The following is a 20,322-nucleotide window of genomic DNA, read 5'->3' as shown; positions in this document are numbered from 1 at the left end:
CCTTAAGAGCTATGAGCACTTGTTCATCTTCGCTGCTTTGAAACACAACTCTTCTAATGAACAAGTACTCATAACGTTTAAGGTATGCATTTTAGAGCACACGTTTACTGGACTTTTTTTCTTGTTTTGTTCCATACTACCACTTCACACAATATGGAAAGCAAAGGGCATGCAGTAGAAGAGATTTGTTTCACAGAATCGAAGATTAAGAATTGCTCATAGCTCTTTAGATATGCGTTTTAGAGCGCACGTTTACTTGACTTTTTTGTTTCGAATGATCATTCCTATCATATCCCTGAATAGTGACCATCACTTCTGAAACACCATGTATGTATCTCGCCTACTATCTGGCCTTAGTTCAGGTAATTTACGCTTTGTGGGGTAACGAGAGCTGTGCCAGACAACCAGTGTGTGCTAGCGGAAGTTCTCGCGACAAATGTTTTCTTGAAAAGCAGGAGGTAGTATCTAGTATTTCCTCACGCTTTAGAGAAACGTTGTTCTTATCGCCGAGTTTGCACAGCGAGTCCAGAAATATGTATACGTAACTTATCTCGCAGTGTAGTGCGAGCTCTTGGCTAAAGTTTCCACTTTGTTTTAGGAACACTAATGCTGTATGACACAACGCAGTCCCATCGTGTGACGGACGAGGTACCCAAAATTTACACCCCTGTTAGTCGGTAAGGTCTTAGAGATAATTCTTTCCCACCACAGCAGGAATTAGCAGAGCCTTATATAGGAAACCGCAGAACGGCAACTGTCAAGTTTTCGCCTCCAGCCACAATGTTGAAGAGTTCGGTGGTCGTCCTACTGTTGGCTGCTGCAGTATCCGGTAAGAGAGACACGGGCCTAGCTGATTTACCGTGTTAGGGGATGGTCGGGTAGTAGCGAATACGTAAGCTTTTTAGAAATACACAGAAGTGACAAAAGTCATTGTATTCCTCTTACTGTCGTGTCAGACCTCGTTTTCCCCGGCGCAGTGCAGCAACTCGAGATGGCATGAAGTCATCATGATGCTGGAAGTCCCCTGCAGAAATACTGAGCCGTCCGTAACTGCGAAAGTGTTTCAGGTGCGAGGTATAGGGCACGAACTGACCTCTCAATATGTCCCATAAGTGTTCGATGAAATTCATGTCGGGCGATCTGGATGGCAAATCATTCACTCGAATTGTCCAAAATGTTCTTCAAACCAATTGCGGACAATAATACTCTGGTGAAATGGCTTAGTTCTTTGGGAACATGAAGTCCTTGAATGGCTGCAAATGTTATCTAAATGCCGGCCGCTGTGGCCGAGCGGTTCTAGGCGCTTCAGTCCGGAACCGCGCTGCTGCTATGGTCGCAAGTTCGAATCCTAGACGTGTGTGATGTCCTTAGGTTTAAGTAGTTCTACGTCTAGGGGACTGGTGACCTCAGACGTTAAGTCCTATAGTGCTCAGAGCCATTTGAACCCCTTTTTTGTAATCTAAATAGACGAACATATCCATTTACAGTCAATGATCGGTTCAGTTGGACAGAGGACCCAGTCCATTCCATGTAAGTACAGCCCAACCCATTATGGAGCCACCAACAGCCTGCTGAGTGCCATGTTGGCAACTTGGGTCCATGGTTTCATTGGGTCTGCGCCACACTCAGCTCCTACCATCGGCTCTTACCAGCTGAAATTGGGACTCATCTAACCAGGTCACGGTTTGCCAGTCGTCTAGGGTCTAACAGATATGGTCACGAGGCCAGGAGGGGTACTGCAGGTGATGTGCTGTTAGCAAGGGAACTCGCGTCGGTCATCTACATCTACATCAACATCTACATTTATACTCCGCAAGCCACCCGACGGTGTGTGGCGGAGGGTACTTTACGTGCCATTGTCATTATCTCCCTCTCCTGTTCCAGTCGCGTATTGTTCGCGGGAAGAACGACTGTCTGAAAGCCTCTGTGCGCGCTCTAATCTCTCTAATTTTACATTCGTGATCTCCTCGGAAGGTATAAGTAGGGGGAAGCAATATATTCGATACCTCATCCAGAAACGCACCCTCTCGAAACCTGGCGAGCAAGCTACACCGCGATGCAGAGCGCCTCTCTTGCAGAGTCTGCCACTTGAGTTTGTTAAACATCTCCGTAACGCTATCACGGTTACCAAATAACCCTGTGACGAAACGCGCCGCTCTTCTTTGGATCTTCTCTATCTCCTCCGTCAACCCGATCTGGTACGGATCCCACACTGATGCGCAATACTCAAGTATAGGTCGAACGAGTGTTTTGTAAGCCACCTCTTTTGTTGATGGACTACATTTTCTAAGGACTCTCCCAATGAATCTCAACCTGGTACCCGCCTTACCAACAATTAATTTTATATGATCATTCCACTTCAAATCGTTCCGCACGCATACTCCCAGATATTTTACAGAAGTAACTGCTACCAGTGTTTGTTCCACTATCATGTAGTCATACAATAAAGGATCCTTCTTTCTATGTATTCGCAATACATTACATTTGTCTATGTTACGGGTCAGTTGCCACTCCCTGCACCAAGTCCCTATCCGCTGCAGATCTTCCTGCATTTCGCTACAATTTTCTAATGCTGCAACTTCTCTGTGTATTACAGCATCGTCCGCGAAAAGCCGCATGGAACTTCCGACACTATCTACTAGGTCATTTATATATATTGTGAAAAGCAATGGTCCCATAACACTCCCCTGTGGCACGCCAGAAATTACTTTAACGTCTATAGACGTCTCTCCATTGATAACAACATGCTGTGTTCTGTTTGCTAAAAACTCTTCAATCCAGCCACACAGCAGGTCTGATATTCCGTAGGCTTTTACTTTGTTTATCAGGCGACAGTGCGGAACTGTATCGAACGCCTTCCGGAAGTCAAGGAAAATAGCATCTACCTGCGAGACTGTATCTAATATTTTCTGGGTCTCATGAACAAATAAAGCGAGTTGGGTCTCACAGGATCGCTGTTTCCGGAATCCATGTTGATTCCTACATAGTAGATTCTGGGTTTCCAAAAACGACATGATACTCGAGCAAAAAACATGTTCTAAAATTCTACAACAGATCGACGTCAGAGATATAGGCCTATAGTTTTGCGCATCTGCTCGACGACCCTTCTTGAAGAAGGGCCATAGCCCATTAAACGCCAAATTTCGACGCAATGTCCTAACGGATACGTTCGTCGTACGTCCCACAGTGATTTCTGCGGTTAGTTCACGCTGTGTTGTTTGTCTGTTAGCACTGACAAATCTGGCTCAAATGTCTCTAAGCACTTTGGGACTTAACTTGTGAGGTCATCAGTCCCCTAGACTTAGAACTATTGTAACCTAAGGAGATCACACACATCCATGCCCGAGGCAGGATTCGAACCTGCGACCGTAGCAGCCGCGCGCGTTTCCGGCCTGAAGCGCCTAGAACCGCTCGTCCGCATCGGCCGGCGCTGACAAATCTACCCAAGCGCTACTGCTCTCCCTGTTATGTGAAGGCCGTCGGCCACTGCGTGGCGAGAAGTAGTGTCTGAAATTTGGTATTTTTGGCACACACTTGACACCGTGGACCTCGGAATATTAATGTCCCTAACGATTTCCGTGCATATCACTATCCCACGATTTTTGTCAGCTCAGTGTAATAACATTTTGTGAAGGTTGTCTTGGAACATTCTCCACACTAAACAAAACTGTGACAAGTTACTTAATAAATTACAAAACCCTATGTCACAACAACATATATTAGTTGACTTTCTTCCTCCCTTTGCGTTCTAGACCTTTTAATTTTCGGAGGGTTGTATCGAAAATAAAAAATTTTTGTGGCAAACTGGAACGTAAATGGTTATAAACTCGGACTCCCCAATCAGCTCACCAAGTCTGTCAAAGAATCTGCCAACTTGTTAATTGCTGAAACGAGCTACTGCTCGCCGCAAACTTGTGAACTCAACTGTCTTCAGCCTTAAGTCTTTCACAAAGTTACAGTGAAAGTCCTTGCCCGGTTTCATGTTCGCCTTACTGCAGCGATGGTTTATTTTCAGTTGCTGCGCTTACGTGTACACTAGATTTAAGAAGTCGCCTTTACTCTAAGGCACAAGCAGGCTATCTAAATTTTTAACAGGATTATAAAACCCCGTTTCCTGTTCGTCACTGAACGCTCTCGAACGAAAAACTTATTATTTCCTAAAAAAAAAACATTTCATGACCCTCCTCCTTGTCTACCATCTAGCACATCATTGGAACTGAATATTTCTCACTCGCTTTCCAGAATGTTATTTCAAGAATTATGACTTTTCTGTTGCGTGCTTCGTATTATTTTCATCCCGTATCTGTCCTGACGCTCGATGTGTGCCTGTTAACGAAAAAAATCATAAAAATTAAAATTTTTATGCTATCAGTTTTTACCGGTACAACCCGAAATTGCTTTGTGTGATACAAGCCGTACGTACCGCTGTGTTAGCTTAACATTCTCACTGTTATTAGTTAGGCTTAACATTGTCACAGGTTACAATTCAAAAAAGATAATAACAGTTGCATCTAAATATGCAATAAAATGTAATGTTACTTACCTGCAGACAAAACACGACACGCCAAAGTTAAGTTCATGCATCGGAAAACTAGCTAGATATGTCGCCACTCTGAAACGTACTGTTATATTGATTCAAAACCATGTGAGTGATCTTGTTTCTCCATAGCTCACAGTGCAGTGGTGTGACACTTGCTGTCGCTACTGCTATATTATAGAAACAACTCTTGTCTGATACAATTCGGTGTCGAATTCTACCCCACTTCATCCCACATCCTGTGTAGAACACTTATTACATTCGCCAGTGATGTCACTCGTGTAGGGTTGCCAGACGTCCAGATTTTTCAGGACAGTCCATGTTTCAGCTTAAAACAGACCATATCCCGAAACAACCTTTCTGGAGGGCAGTTTGTCCCGGATTTCGGATTACAGAGAAATATGATCGTAATGTCTATTTTTCCTCCAAATTCTTGGTGGATCTATATTTCAAATCCAGCTGCTAAGCTAAATCACGAAAGTTTTTATTATCGCAGCTGAATGAGTCCCTTAAGAATATTATCGCGCTGTAACGCTGCTAAGTTTCCGTTATTGTCCATTGCTTCAGTTTAGGTTTTGTAGCAACGTGGTTTTATGTTTGTCTGAGTCGTATCACGGTTAATTTGTTATTAAAGTATTTGACTGTTCCACTTGATCTCAGAATGTCAAACAGGAAGTGTTCACGCCGAGAAAAAGATTCAGATGAACGGTTGTTCATAAATCGGGGCAGAAGTGACTATGAAGTAATATGTGTAATTTGTAACTTTTATGTTTCCGTTGCACAAGGGGAAGAGTACGTATTAAGGATCATTTAGTTAGCGTGAAGCATGAATCAAACATGTACTTTGTAAGCACTTTAAAAATGGACAGTTGTTTTGTTTTGCATCTACATCTAAATGGGTACTCTTCAAATCACACTTAAGTGCCTAGCAGAGGGTTCATCGAACCAACTTCACAATAAATCTCTATTATTCCACTCTCGAACAGCTCGCCGAAAAAACGAACACCTATATCTCTCTGTCCGAACTCTGATTTTCCTTACTTCATTATGAAGATCGTTTCTCCCTATGTAGGTCGGCGTCAACGAAATATTTTCGCATTCGGAAGAGAAAGATGGTGATTGAAATTTCGTGAGAAGATTCCGTCACAACGAAATACGCCTTTGTTTTAATGGTGTCCATCCCAAATCCTGTACCATACCCCTGACACTCTCTCTCCTATTTCACAATAATACAAAACGTGCAGCTCTTCTTTGAACTTTCTCGATATACCCCGTTAATCCTATCTCGTAAGGATCCCCTCCGAAAGAGGACGGACAAGCATACATCTACATCTACATCTACATCTATACTCCGCGAGCCACCTTACGGTGTGTGGCGGAGGGTACTTATTGTACCACTATCTGATCCCCCCTTCCCTGTTCCATTCACGAATTGTGCGTGGGAAGAACGACTGCTTGTAAGTCTCCGTATTTGCTCTAATTTCTCGGATCTTTTCGTTGTGATCATTACGCGAGATATATGTGGGCGGTAGTAATATGTTGCCCATCTCTTCCCGGAATGTGCTCTCTCGTAATTTCGATAATAAACCTCTCCGTATTGCGTAACGCCTTTCTTGAAGTGTCCGCCACTGGAGCTTGTTCAGCATCTCCGTAACGCTCTCGCGCTGACTAAATGTCCCCATGACGAATCGCGCTGCTTTTCGCTGGATCATGTCTATCTCTTCCATTAATCCAACCTGGTAAGGGTCCCATACTGATGAGCAATACTCAAGAATCGGACGAACAAGCGTTTTGTAAGCTACTTCTTTCGTCGATGAGTCACATTTTCTTAGAATTCTTCCTATGAATCTCAACCTGGCGCCTGCTTTTCCCACTATTTGTTTTATGTGATCATTCCACTTCAGATCGCTCCGGATAGTAACTCCTAAGTATTTTACGGTCGTTACCGCTTCCAATGATTTACCACCTATGGCATAATCGTACTGGAATGGATTTCTGCCCCTATGTATGCGCATTATATTACATTTATCTACGTTTAGGGAAAGCTGCCAGCTGTCGCACCATGCATTCATCCTCTGCAGGTCTTCCTGGAGTACGTACGAGTCTTCTGATGTTGCTACTTTCTTGTAGACAACCGTGTCATCTGCAAATAGCCTCACGGAGCTACCGATGTTGTCAACTAAGTCATTTATGTATATTGTAAACAATAAAGGTCCTATCACGCTTCCTTGCGGTTCTCCCGAAATTACCTCTACATCTGCAGATTTTGAACCGTTAAGAATGACATGTTGTGTTCTTTCTTCTAGGAAATCCTGAATCCAATCACAAACCTGGTCCGATATTCCGTAAGCTCGTATTTTTTTCATTAAACGTAAGTGCGGAACCGTATCAAATGCCTTCCTGAAGTCCAGGAATACGGCATCAATCTGCTCGCCAGTGTCTACGGCACTGTGAATTTCTTGGGCAAATAGGGCGAGCTGAGTTTCACATGATCTCTGTTTGCGGAATCCATGTTGGTTATGATGAAGGAGATTTGTATTATCTAAGAACGTCATAATACGAGAACACAAAACATGTTCCATTATTCTACAACAGATTGACGTAAGCGAAATAGGCCTATAATTATTCGCATCTGATTTATGACCCTTCTTGAAAATGGGAACGACCTGCGCTTTCTTCCAGTCGCTAGGTACTTTACGTTCTTCCAGCGATCTACGATAAATTGCTGATAGAAAGGGGGCAAGTTCTTTAGCATAATCACTGTAGAATCTTAAGGGTATCTCGTCTGGTCCGGATGCTTTTCCGCTACTAAGTGATAGCAGTTGTTTTTCAATTCCGATATCGTTTATTTCAATATTTTCCATTTTGGCGTCCGTGCGACGGCTGAAGTCAGGGACCGTGTTACGATTTTCCGCAGTGAAACAGTTTCGGAACACTGAATTCAGTATTTCTGCCTTTCTTCGGTCGTCCTCTGTTTCGGTGCCATCGTGGTCAACGAGTGACTGAATAGGGGATTTAGATCCGCTTACCGATTTTACATATGACCAAAACTTTTTAGGGTTCTTGTTTAGATTGTTTGCCAATGTTTTATGTTCGAATTCGTTGAATGCTTCTCTCATTGCTCTCTTTACGCTCTTTTTCGCTTCGTTCAGCTTTTCCTTATCAGCTATGATTCGACTACTCTTAAACCTATGATGAAGCTTTCTTTGTTTCCGTAGTACCTTTCGTACATGACTGTTATACCACGGTGGATCTTTCCCCTCGCTTTGGACCCTAGTCGGTACGAACTTATCTAAGGCGTACTGGACGATGTTTCTGAATTTTTTCCATTTTTGTTCCACATCCTCTTCCTCAGAAATGAACGTTTGATGGTGGTCACTCAGATATTCTGCGATTTGTGCCCTATCACTCTTGTTAAGCAAATATATTTTCCTTCCTTTCTTGGCATTTCTTATTACACTTGTAGTCATTGATGCAACCACTGACTTATGATCACTGATACCCTCTTCTACATTCACGGAGTAGAAAAGTTCCGGTCTATTTGTTGCTATGAGGTCTAAAACGTTAGCTTCACGAGTTGGTTCTCTAACTATCTGCTCGAAGTAATTCTCGGACAAGGCAGTCAGGATAATGTCACAAGAGTCTCTGTCCCTGGCTCCAGTTCTGATTGTGTGACTATCCCATTCTATACCTGGTAGATTGAAGTCTCCCCCTATTACAATAGTATGATCACGAAACTTCTTCACGACGTTCTGCAGGTTCTCTCTGAGGCGCTCAACTACTACGGTTGCTGATGCAGGTGGTCTATAGAAGCATCCGACTATCATATCTGACCCACCTTTGATACTTAGCTTAACCCAGATTATTTCACATTCGCATTCGCTAATAACTTCACTGGATATTATTGAATTCTTTACTGCTATAAATACTCCTCCACCATTGGCGTTTATCCTATCCTTGCGGTATATATTCCATTCTGTGTCTAGGATTTCGTTACTGTTCACTTCCGGTTTTAACCAACTTTCCGTTCCTAATCTCTTTAGCAGGTGTTATACAGGGTGATTCAAAAAGAATACCACAACTTTAGGAATTTAAAACTCTGCAACGACAAAAGGCAGAGCTAAGCACTATCTGTCGGCGAAGTAAGGGAGCTATAAAGTTTCATTTAGTTGTACATTTGTTCGCTTGAGGCGCTGTTGACTAGGCGTCAGCGCCAGTTGATGCTAAGATGGCGACCGCTCAACAGAAAGCTTTTTGTGTTATTGAGTACGGCAGAAGTGAATCGACGACAGTTGTTCAGTGTGCATTTCGAACGAAGTATGGTGTTAAACCTCCTGATAGGTGGTGTATTAAACGTTAGTATAAACAGTTTACAGAGAATGGGTGTTTGTGCAAAGGGAAAAGTTCTGGATGGCCGAGAACGAGTGATGAAAATGTGGCACGCATCCAGCAAGCATTTGTTCGCAGCCCAGGAAAATCGACTCGCAGAGCTAGCAGAGAGCTGCAAATTCCACAATCAACTGTATGGAGAGTCCTACGAAAAAGGTTAGTTATAAAACCTTATCGTCTGAAATTGGTTCAAGCACTGTCTGCAGCTGATAAGATTAAAAGAATCGATTTCTGTGATTTTATCCTTGCTCAAATGGAAACAGATGAATCTTTCGTTTCAAAGATTGTGTTTAGTGATGAAGCAACTTTCCACACTAACAGGAAAGTCAACCGTCACAATGTCTGTATATGGGGCACTGAGAATCCGCGGGAAACAACTCAGTATGAACGTGACTCGCCTAAGGTGAACGTTTTCTGTGCCATTTCAGGCAATAAAGTTTTTGGTCCCTTTTTCTTCGAAGGTGCTACTGTAACTGGACTACAGTATCTGGAGATGTTAGAGAATTGGCTGTTCCCTCAGCTCGAACAAGAAGCACAACAATTCATATTTCAGCAGGATGGAGCGCCACCACATTGGCACTTATCTGTCCGTAACTACCTGAACGTCAACTACCCGAGGCGATGGATCGGCCGCCAGGCAGCCCGTGACAGAGCACTTCATCACTGGCCTCCAAGAAGCCCTGATCTTACCCCCTGCGATTTTTTCTTATGGGGGTATGTTAAGGATATGGTGTTTCGGCCACCTCTCCCAGCCACCATTGATGATTTGAAACGAGAAATAACAGCAGCTATCCAAACTGTTACGCCTGATATGCTACAGAGAGTGTGGAACGAGTTGGAGTAGCGGGTTGATATTGCTCGAGTATCTGGAGGGGGCCATATTGAACATCTCTGAACTTGATTTTGAGTGAAAAAAAACCTTTTTAAATACTCTTTGTAATGATGTATAACAGAAGGTTATATTATGTTTCTTTCATTAAATACACATTTTTAAAGTTGTGGTATTCTTTTTGAATCACCCTGTATTTTCTAAGCGTTCTACCAACAAAACGTAGTCTTCGGTATGCCTTCCCCACAACATTTTCTATGTGTTTTTCCAATTTAAATTGTTCGCAATTGTAATTCCTATGTATTTAGTTGAATTTACGGCCTTTATATTAGATTTATTTATCGTATCTCCGAAGTTTAACGAATTCCTTTTAGCACTTCTGTGGATGACCTCACACTTTTCATTATTTAGGGTCACACTATATAGGTATCTTACCCAAATCATTTTGCAGTTGGTTTTAATCTTCTACTTTACTAGACGATAAACGACAGCGTCATCTGCAGACAACCTAAGACGGCTCCTCAGAATGTCTCCTAAGGCGTTCATATAGATGAGGGATATCAGAGGGCCTGCAACACTACCTTTGGGAACGCCAGAAATCACTTCTGTTGTACGCAATGACTTTCCCTCAGTTGCTACGAACTGTCACCTCTCTGCCAGGAAATCATGAATCTAGTCACATAACTGTGACGATATTCCATAAGCACGCAATTTCACTACAAACCGCTTGTGTGGTGCAGTGTCAAAAGAGTTTTGGAAAACTATAAATACGTAATAAGTTTGAAGTCCCATGTCAATAGCACTGAAAACTTCGTGTGTGTAGCGAGCTCTTTGTGTTTCACAAGAGCGATGTTTTCTAAATCCGTTTTGACTGTGTGTTAATGGACTATTCTCTTCGAGGTAATTCATAATGTTCGAAAACAATATATGTTCAAAAATCCTTCTGTATAACGACGTTAATGATAAGGGCCTGTAATTTACTGGATTACTCCTAATGCTTATCTTGAATATTTATGTAAACGGTGCAACTTTCCAGTCTTTGGGTGTGGGTCTTTCGTCGAGCGGGCGGTGGTATACGATTGTTAAGTATGGAGCTTGTAACGGAACTGAAATGATGGTGGGCTGACAGTAATTTGGAGCCCGCGCGTCGGAAACGGGCGCGCTTGTGTGAGACTGCCAGGGAGTGCACCCTGATGCCATCTATTGGCGAAACTGGGAATTAGCGCGGCCTGTCAGACAATGCACTAAGCTCTCAGAGTCAAATGTATTCTTTTTCTTGGTAATTATAAGTTATTACTGTATAATTTAATGTTGTAAAGCGCTAGTAGTAAATTATTATGACTGGTATGAACTCCAGGGTAGTAAATATAAATATTCTTAAATACTAAATGATTTCGGTAAAAAGGTGGTAGGGGAGCGCCCCCACTCTTGGTGATACGAGCGTAGCTAGGGGTAGCTGGAGACACAGGGACTGAACAAGGGAATGGCCTGGGGAGTGTTGACGTGATCGGACGTGCGTAACTGTGCTCACGCAAAAGTGATTGTGCAACAGCGAAGAGGCGAATATCGCCGTTTTTGGAGTAAAACGCGACGAATGGTTGTTGAAGCCGCCTCTATGCCACTGGGGCTGATTGTAAGAGTTCCTGTGCCCAGATTTTATGGCGGACGTGCAGTAGCTTATACGAGTGCTACAGCTCATAGTTCCAGCCGCCATTAAGGGCATGAGGCGTGAAGAGCTGCGTTAGCCACCGGCATCTCACCACCAGCACCGACACGTCCACCCAAGGCAAGACTGCTTGCAATTGTTAAGTCGAACTTTGTATACATGTAAAAGGAGAATACCAGTTTTCTTTTATGCAAGTGCAGAGGACAGAATATAGTAATGAGTAAAATTACGACGCATATTGTTCATTGTAAAGTGTAGTAACCTCAAACATAGTATAGTGAAATCAGACTGAGGCCACCATCGCCTCTTTCATTTACAATTCTTTTGGTTGTAGAATACTTTAGCGTATAAGAATGTTGAAAAGAGCAATGGTCACACCAGAATGAGTCGCCTATTTACAGTTACTTAAATTTTTCTGAGCAACCTTTCAAGTAAAGTCACTTAACTGATTCTGTATCAATGCTCCAAAGAGTAATATCCAAAATCATTAAATAAGTTGAAGGATAGAATTTTGTTAACCGAAGTTGCATAACCTGTCTTGGTAGTAATTACCAAGCCACCTCACAGAAATTGAGAGAGTATTTGCTTTGTAGAATCATCTAGAATGATCAGAAATAGTAATATTCAGAATTAAGTTTAAATTCAACTCAACCCATTTCACTTTGAAACGAGCCCAAAAATTGATTTATTCTTTTGCTCCTTCAGAGCTGGCGACTGTAGTTATAAGTATTTTCAGGAGGATTCGACGGTAAGTCTGCTGCTCTCGTCGTGCTGATAGGATTATCCACTGCTGCTAGCAGTGGTGATTGGATACATAAGCTCACTACCAAGTTAAGTGGGTCAGGTAGGCAGTGTTACCGTGTGAACTGTAGGGCACTGTAGGCCGTGGATCGAACCCGTTCAATCATCACAGCTCTTAGGGAAATAGTCCGGTTAGGAGTGTACTATTCATTAGGTAAATACTGGCGAGTAACGGTCAAAAATGTATACGCAAATGAATTTAGCAAGGTCCACGTAGCACCTAGTTAATGTGGTGCAATGGCGAGGGTAGGAGTGGAGTAAAAGTGAGCTGAGCTTGTGGCAGCTGTGCTGGATTCAAATATTAACTACGTGAATTCACTACTGCCTCTTACCATTGGTACTGAGCTATTTACAGTTAAAATACGTAGCAGTAAGCGCAAAGGCGTGACAGCTACAAGTCCGTATTGGTTTTATACATACGGAATTGGGAAGTGGGTCATTCCGTCAGTGGAGGGGGTTAAAACAACCGAGTCAGTGGAGAACATACCCCATTTACTGATGGAAAGATTCAGCGGTTCGGTCGCAAGCTACTGCATCAGCATACTCTGAAAGGAACCTAATTGGTGTACAGTCTGGACCGGAACACTTGCTTTTATTTAGTGATTTAAGTTGCTTCTTTACTCCGACGATATCTACATTTAAGTTACTCGTTTTGGCAGCTGTTCATGATTCGATTTCCGGAATATTTAGTTCGTCTTCTTTGGTGAAGGCATTTCGGAAGGCTGTGTTTAGTAAATCTGCTTTGGCAGCACTGTCTTCGACAGTATCTCCATTGCTATCGCGCAGAGAAGGCATTGATTGTTTCTTGCCGCTAGCACACTTTACATACGACCATAATTTCTTTGGATTTTCTGACAGGTTTCGAGATAAAGTTTCGTTGTGGAGGCTATTATAAGCCTCTCGCATTGATGTCCGCACTAAGTTTCTAGCTTCTGTAAAAGATCGCCCATCTTGGAGATTTTACGTTCGTTTGAATTTGGCATGTTTTTTTCGTTGTTTCTGGAAGAGCGTTCTGACCCGTTTATCAGCTCCGTCGTGTATAAATTCATTTGCTATAAATCTCTCAATTGCTGCCGATACTATTTCTTTAAATTCAAGCCACATCTGGTTTACATTTACATTGTTAATCTCGAAGGAGTTTAGATTTTCTCTCAGGAAGGCATCACGTGAATTTTTATCTGCTTTTTTGACTAGGTATATTTTTCGTTTGTTCCTGGAGAATTTGGGGGATACAATATTCCAGCTCGCTACGACTCTTCAAATTCATTTAAGCAGGGTAAATTAGTAACAGCAGTGGAATTAGCAATGTGCTACCATACCCTTAAACATCATATGTCTTTGAAATCAGTGAAGAGTAGTTCTAGCCTAAGCTCCAAACTTCTTAATGTTTCCGAAACAGCAAAAAGTGTTATGTTGGACTGAACAAAATCAATAGCAATTGTGAAATTAGAGTTAGCGCTCGACACTGTCAAACAAATATGCAATGATCTTTCAAAGGTTCCTTATTTTAGTACAGCTGCAGACGCTAGTAAGCACAAAACATAAAAAATATTTCCATGAATTTTTCGGTGTTTTACGCCGAAAATGGCGTTTGAGTGAGATTATTTAAATTAACTTGTTTGCCAAATGGAACAACCTCTCTAATAACTATGTAGTGCGTCACTGCCTTAGAGGAAACCAAAGCTGATAAATGTAAGTGCATAGTGTTTTGTTATGACAGTGGCAACATTAATTTTGGAGGAACGCAACAAGCTGGTACAAACAATGTGCTCGCGACATTGAAAAGTGAAGTAAACGAAAATCTTGTGGGAGCTGGATGCCCCACACACATATTACATAATGCTGCGTAGGCAGCCGGTGACGTGACGGGTGTTGATGTGGTAACATTTCTAATTAAACTTTTCAATTACTTCGACATGCGCGCAGTACGAAAGGAGCGTCCAATCTGTTGGTTATTACCCCCTGAGGGATAAAATGAAAATTTTTAAGAGGTAAAAAAAGAAAGAATGGAGTAGTTTTTGGGTTTCGAAACTGAGCTATTTTCAGAAGATAATTATGATCATCATTATTTCGTAAAACTGTAATACCGCCTACGTAAGTTACCAATAATTACGTTTTTTTCAGATACTAACATTAATGCGTGAGACACTGTGGTGGAGGTTACAGAATGTGAAACGAATGTCGAACAGCATCTTCTTTGTTCCGCACGTAGTCCAGCCACTGCACATATACATTGTATCATCCATCTGTAACAGTAAAATTGATACATATATCTCACGAAAATGCCTTCTCCGAGTTGTATGTAGTTCCCACAGTGGAGCAGAAACCGTTTCATTATTCACTTCACTACAATAAACGATGTGATTGAGATCACAACACAGCAGTAATTATGTAATGGCTACTACTTTGCTGTGCGGAATTGGTCAGACGCAAAGCATTGGCAGCCTAAAGTCTTCCAATGTCCACCATTTCAGGGGTACGAGTCCAGGAATCTAGTGATACACAAACAGTCGCTGTAGTGTACACCGTTTGACTTGGTTTATTTTAAAATGAGGTTTCAGGGTGTGAGTGTAGCGAGTGTCACTGCGGAGAGGAGTCGTGCAGAAGAAGCACATTTTGTGATAAGTATGCACCATCAGTGTGAATAATTAGCTTTCTTTTCTGAATAAGAGTTGTAGGTATCACTCGCGATGTAGTGAGAATTAATTTCTCTTCCTATGAATATAAATAAAATGTTAGAATAAAGCGGTACCAATTGTCTCGTTGACTTATTCTTTTGGGGTTTAATAAGAAACCTACGAAACGTAAGTATCATTTATCTTCCATCATTTAAAAATAAAAGCGTTCAAAGAAAATTATTGTTCATTATAAAGATTAGTTAGACGCTAATGTTGTTGATGGTTGGGGAAAGGGCGTGGGTACTAGCCAATATCTGATTTCACTCAGCGTTAATAGTCTCAGAAAGGTTGGGAAACACTTGTCTAAAGGAATTTTGTAACTTTGTTGACATACAGTAACATGTATTATTGTCACTTACTAAAACAAGTTGGTTATCTTTGTTCGTTCCCGCAGAGAGAGTACTGAAATTATATTAAGCTCTTAAGTAAAGCCTGCTCTCAGAAGAAAAGGCACATAGATTTCTGACAACTCTTTTTCAGAGTCCGCCCGCTGAGCCACATTAACAGCTTTTGCGCTGTCAGATGAGTGTATTTCGTAGATAAATACAGGGTTATTACAAATGATTTCACAGCTCTACAATAACTTTATTATTTGAGATATTTTCACAATGATTTGCACACACTTACACAAACTCAAAAAGTTTTTTTAGGCATTCACAAACGTTCGATATGTGCCCCTTTAGTGATTCGGCAGACATCAAGCCGATAATCAAGTTCCTCCCACACTCGGCGCAGCATGTCCCCATCAATGAGTTCGAAAGCATTGTTGATGCGAGCTCGCAGTTCTGGCACGTTTCTTGGTAGAGGAGGTTTAAACACTGACTCTTTCACACCACTATGCGTGAAACTTGCCCGCACGCGTTCAACCGTTTATTCGCTCACTGCAGGCCGACCCGTTGATTTCCCCTTACAGAGGCATCCAGAAGCTTTACACTGCGCATACCATCGCCGAATGAAGTTAGCAGTTGGTGGATCTTTGTTGAACTTCGTCCTGAAGTGTCGTTGCACTGTTATGACTGACTGATGTGAGTGCATTTCAAGCACGACATACGCTTTCTCGGCTCCTGTCGCCATTTTGTCTCACTGCGCTCTCGAGCGCTCTGGCGGCAGAAACCTGAAGTGCGGCTTCAGCCGAACAAAACTTTATGAGTTTTTCTATGTATCTGTAGTGTGTCGTGACCATATATCAATGAATGGAGCTACAGTGAATTTATGAAATCGCTTCAATCATTCGTAATAGCCCTGTACTTAATCCAATGTGAAACCAAATGTAACAACATCCCAAAGAGGGACTCTTCTGACAATTTCACGCGGTTGTTTGAATGTCCTTTTTGTTGAACTGAAGTTTGTAACCTCCCCCTCACTTATCGACCTTAATGACAGTGAAAAATTAAACCACGTGTACCTAATGGAAATTTGGGAAAAGCAATCGTCCCCGAAGTTAATCTGTCGGTAAAGAGGGGGGAGAGGGTTACATCTAAATGAAAGGAAAAATGCAAATGAAATTGGTGGAAATTAACTTTGAAAAAGGGTAAAGTTAATAAAGAAAGTAAATGTGCGTTCGTTACGTTAACAATTAACTGGTGTTAATTAGATATTTGAGATTTGGGGAAAATTGCGGTCGCCAGTCATTTGGACAACTACTATAATAACTTAAAAACAAAGGTTGTTGCACATATAATTGGCACTAAAAGCGTGGCAACTGAAGGTTGAGACGTGTTGTGTGAAAACTGAATGTTTGTCAGAAGTAATAAATTTCGCTACACCCTGACTTAATTTAGCAAAAGAATTAATAAAATCGGAAAACTGAAAGTTAATTTAGTGACTGAAATTAATAGTGAATTTTGTTTCTGAAGCCCTACGAAATTCAATAATAAGATTAGTCTTGGGCTACCTCAACAATCATTTCGAAAGCTACTTGTATCAACGCAATTTAGAAATAAGAGATTTAACTTTGAACTTGAATTAAATGATTCTGAACAATTAACAATAGTAAAATTTAGTACGTACCAAACCGAGCTGCAGTCACAGGTAAGCTAAAATATAGTAACAAAACTCTCACTCTTAATTTCTGCTTGCGTAATCCAAATATTGTAGCCAGCTATGAATACTTTAACTGAACTTTGAAATTAAAGCAGTGAAATGCTGGCGTATGAATTTCAACGACATTTGGGTTCATTCCAGAAATGGAAGGGACCCTGCTTGGTAATGCAATTGGGACAATGAGCAACAAAGGTTCATGCTAAGTTGCTGTATTTTTGTGATGCAACAGTTTGAAGAGCTGAGGTCTGCCAGACAGTTCTAAAACTTTACCTTATTTTAGGCTTCCTTGTTGGTTGATTGCAGGTTTGCAGTCGTCGATCGGGGAGGCAGCGACAGTCACTCATTGTCGGCCGTCGCTGTTGCAGAAGCTGGATGTTGGCGCGCCTCCTTCTCGACACGGTCACCATGCGAAACGGGCTCTTGATGTGCGCCAGCTAATGCTTCCCGTCCGCGACACCGTGTCAGAAACTATCATAGCAAGTCGAGCGCAATTACATGCTGCCAAACCCTGAAAGCGCGGCAACTCGCGGGAGCGTCACTCAACACACCTGCTCCACCGCCCTACCCCAGCCAGACTCTCCCTGCTCTGCCCGCGCTCAACGCGGCAGCGTTCACACTACCAAAGATCCTAAACACTTTGGTTCTCCACACGACCTATCGATGTATACGTTCGATAGCATAGTTTTCCCTAGGCAAGACCCAGCGTAAAAATACAAATAGTATTTACAAAACAAACCAATTATGCATCGACATAAATGCATATATATATAGTAAAACAATTACAATATATAAAGACACAGAAATTTCATATCTTCAGGTAACAAAATAAGGAAAAATCTATAGTACAATAGATGGAAATAGAAGGTATGCATTTCCGGCGTTACAAGTGGGTGGGGGAGATTATTTAAAACACCTGAAGCGTTAAAACCACCATCTCCAATTTTCTCTTCCTTTATTAATCTTTTTGTGAAAGCTTTTGGGCAAATGGCGTATATAGAAAAGTATAAGCGGGTTTATTTTGCAAACATAGCTAACTGACATAGTCTGGTCATAACCAGAAGCTTCACTGTTAAAAAGACGTTCACAGATCTTCCGAGAAATTACAGACAAGTCTGCACATTCACAATAATATATTGGCCACGACATCGTGGTAGATAATTGTTGCAGTGTCTGTGTGTTTATGGGTTGCATATGACTTGTCAAGCCAATGGCAGCACGGCATCTCTTGCCGCAATTGTCACAAGTGTATCTGGCTGCTGAAGCAGGAGCAGTGGTAGCATTGCGAAGCTTTTTCTGCCTTAATCTGTCTATCAAGCCTTCATCATGCATCGACATTCCAGATGATATATCATCACGCCACTCTGGTCTCATGCTAGCCCGTGCCTCCCATCTGTGTCGATTCCAAAGCTCTCCATATCTCGTTCACAGAAGTCCTTGAACCTCAATACAGGACGTCCTACAGGTCTTTTGGCTATAGAGATCTCTCCAAGCATCACCTCACGTGGTAATCTGTCAGGATCCATACGGTGGACGTGTCCCAGCCAGCGGAGTCGTCTCTGCTTCAAGATAGCTGAAATACTGTTCCAGTTAGTTTTAGATAGCACTGCTTCGTTGGTCACTCGGCCCTTCCACGTTACATTATACTATGGGTCACTGACTGTCATTGTTTCCACATAAAAGAACAGATTTAGGAAATGCCCCACCCTACGTTTCTTCACCTCCTGTAGCCACGTCTGTTTCATTTCCACTGGCAGTGTTGGTGGATTCCGTTCATGATCAGTATTGCTTCCATCACTGTTCAAGTCTGTACCACTTCCCTCATTTATGATCTCCAGCGCTTGGACCAGCAAACTTTCACTTGAAATCGTTTCATTATTCACTTCGCTACAATAAATTTACTGCTCTTCAATTTTCTTTACGTGCTCAGAGCATTTCTTCACTTCATCCGTGTGTAGGTTTCAGTAAGATGTCCATTCTCAATGTCACATTAAGTTCCATTCTGAATGTCACATTAAGTTCAGAAACACAGTTCTTGATATTTGCTCACATGAGCTGTACAGGATTCCATTCACAGTGGTATGAAGGAAGTCTAAATGCAGAATTTTCACTTAACATACTGTATATTTTATAAGTGCCCTGACCTGCTATGTTCATTTTGATGAATGACTATAACATGCTTCTTTAAAGTCAGTACCGCCATTAGACTGTTGTTTATTTACAGTGTTACATTTACACTTACACAATCACGATTTCGGCTTCAAAGTGCCATTATCAAGTGTTTTAAGTACTACAAGACCCTTAGACAATGTGTCTAATAGTGTATTTCAATACACAGTGTGCCATCTTACGCAATTTATAACACTTAAAACACTTGATAATGGCACTCTGAAGCCGAAATCATAATTGTGTAAGTGTAAATGTAACACTACAAATAAAAACTGTCTAATGGCGGTACTGACTTTAAAGAAATATATTATGACTGTGGCCCCGCATTATGAAAAAATTATTGAATATTACATGGTCCTGAGCATATTCTTGTAGAAAGGAATTTCGCTTTCGGTTAAGCAAGACGTCATTTCTCTCCTCGTGCAGTTTGATGTTAGAACACTAGTCAGCTGCTTATTGTGGCAGGGGCGTTACCTGTGAGGATAGTATGACGTAGCAGATTAGATATTAATTTCTTCCTGAATCAGTTTTCATAATTTAAGGATTCCATGCCGTTGTGATAATCCCACATTTTCTAGCTAGATTTAAACCTTACATACGCATTCGGTATAAAACTGTCCTCGCTGCTAGCGCGAATGATGATAATTCTGTTTCCTTTCTATATAGGTTCAAAATGGCTCTGAGCACTATGGTACTCAACATCTGTGGTCATAAGTCCACTAGAACTTTTTCTACATAGGTTTCGACAGACCCTATAATGAATTGTAGCCGTACCATTACGATGCTGTGTGGTAAATGTCCAGACAAATGAACATTCACGTCTGTACCCTCGGATACGTGGTTCACTTTGTTCTGACGCTATTTTGTTCCGGAAGTACTTCTAGGTTATTCCCGTCTTCTTCCACCTGAATCCTAGAATGCCAAGGTTTCAACAAAATATGTTCCCAGTTCTTCGGAAATTTTTAAATTACCCTATTTTTATGAACTTTCTTTCATCTGTAAATTAGAAATTATTCACCGCTTAGTGAAATACTTGGTCAAAAAGAACTGTCTGAACTGGCCTTTCAAAAACCTTATGGGGCTATGAAACGCCGGGCACTCAGTAGCCCAGACTCACTCCAATTCTATTTTGCTTCGCTGAACGGAAGTAAACGTTACACCTCTTGGTTCATCACTTTATTCAATGCGGATTTTAATTTCAATGGACCACCTA

General features: G+C 41.7%; 1 protein-coding gene across 1 annotated transcript in view; it reads left to right on the top strand.

Moving 5' to 3' along the window:
* Window positions 1-778: 778 nt before the first annotated feature.
* LOC126149915 (uncharacterized) overlaps window positions 779-20,322 on the top strand; it is a 34,640-nt gene continuing 15,096 nt past the window's right edge. Inside the window, exon 1 of the mRNA XM_049915839.1 lies at window positions 779-829. Within this exon, the coding sequence (XP_049771796.1) occupies window positions 781-829 (49 nt within the window). The 5' untranslated portion in view covers window positions 779-780. The remainder of the gene's footprint in view (window positions 830-20,322) is intronic.

The sequence above is a fragment of the Schistocerca cancellata genome, chromosome 2 (assembly GCF_023864275.1).
Source record: "Schistocerca cancellata isolate TAMUIC-IGC-003103 chromosome 2, iqSchCanc2.1, whole genome shotgun sequence".
NCBI classification, from domain to species: Eukaryota; Metazoa; Arthropoda; class Insecta; order Orthoptera; family Acrididae; genus Schistocerca; species Schistocerca cancellata.
The sequence above is the reverse complement of the archived record's forward strand: the minus strand, read 5'-3'. Positions and strand labels throughout refer to the sequence as shown.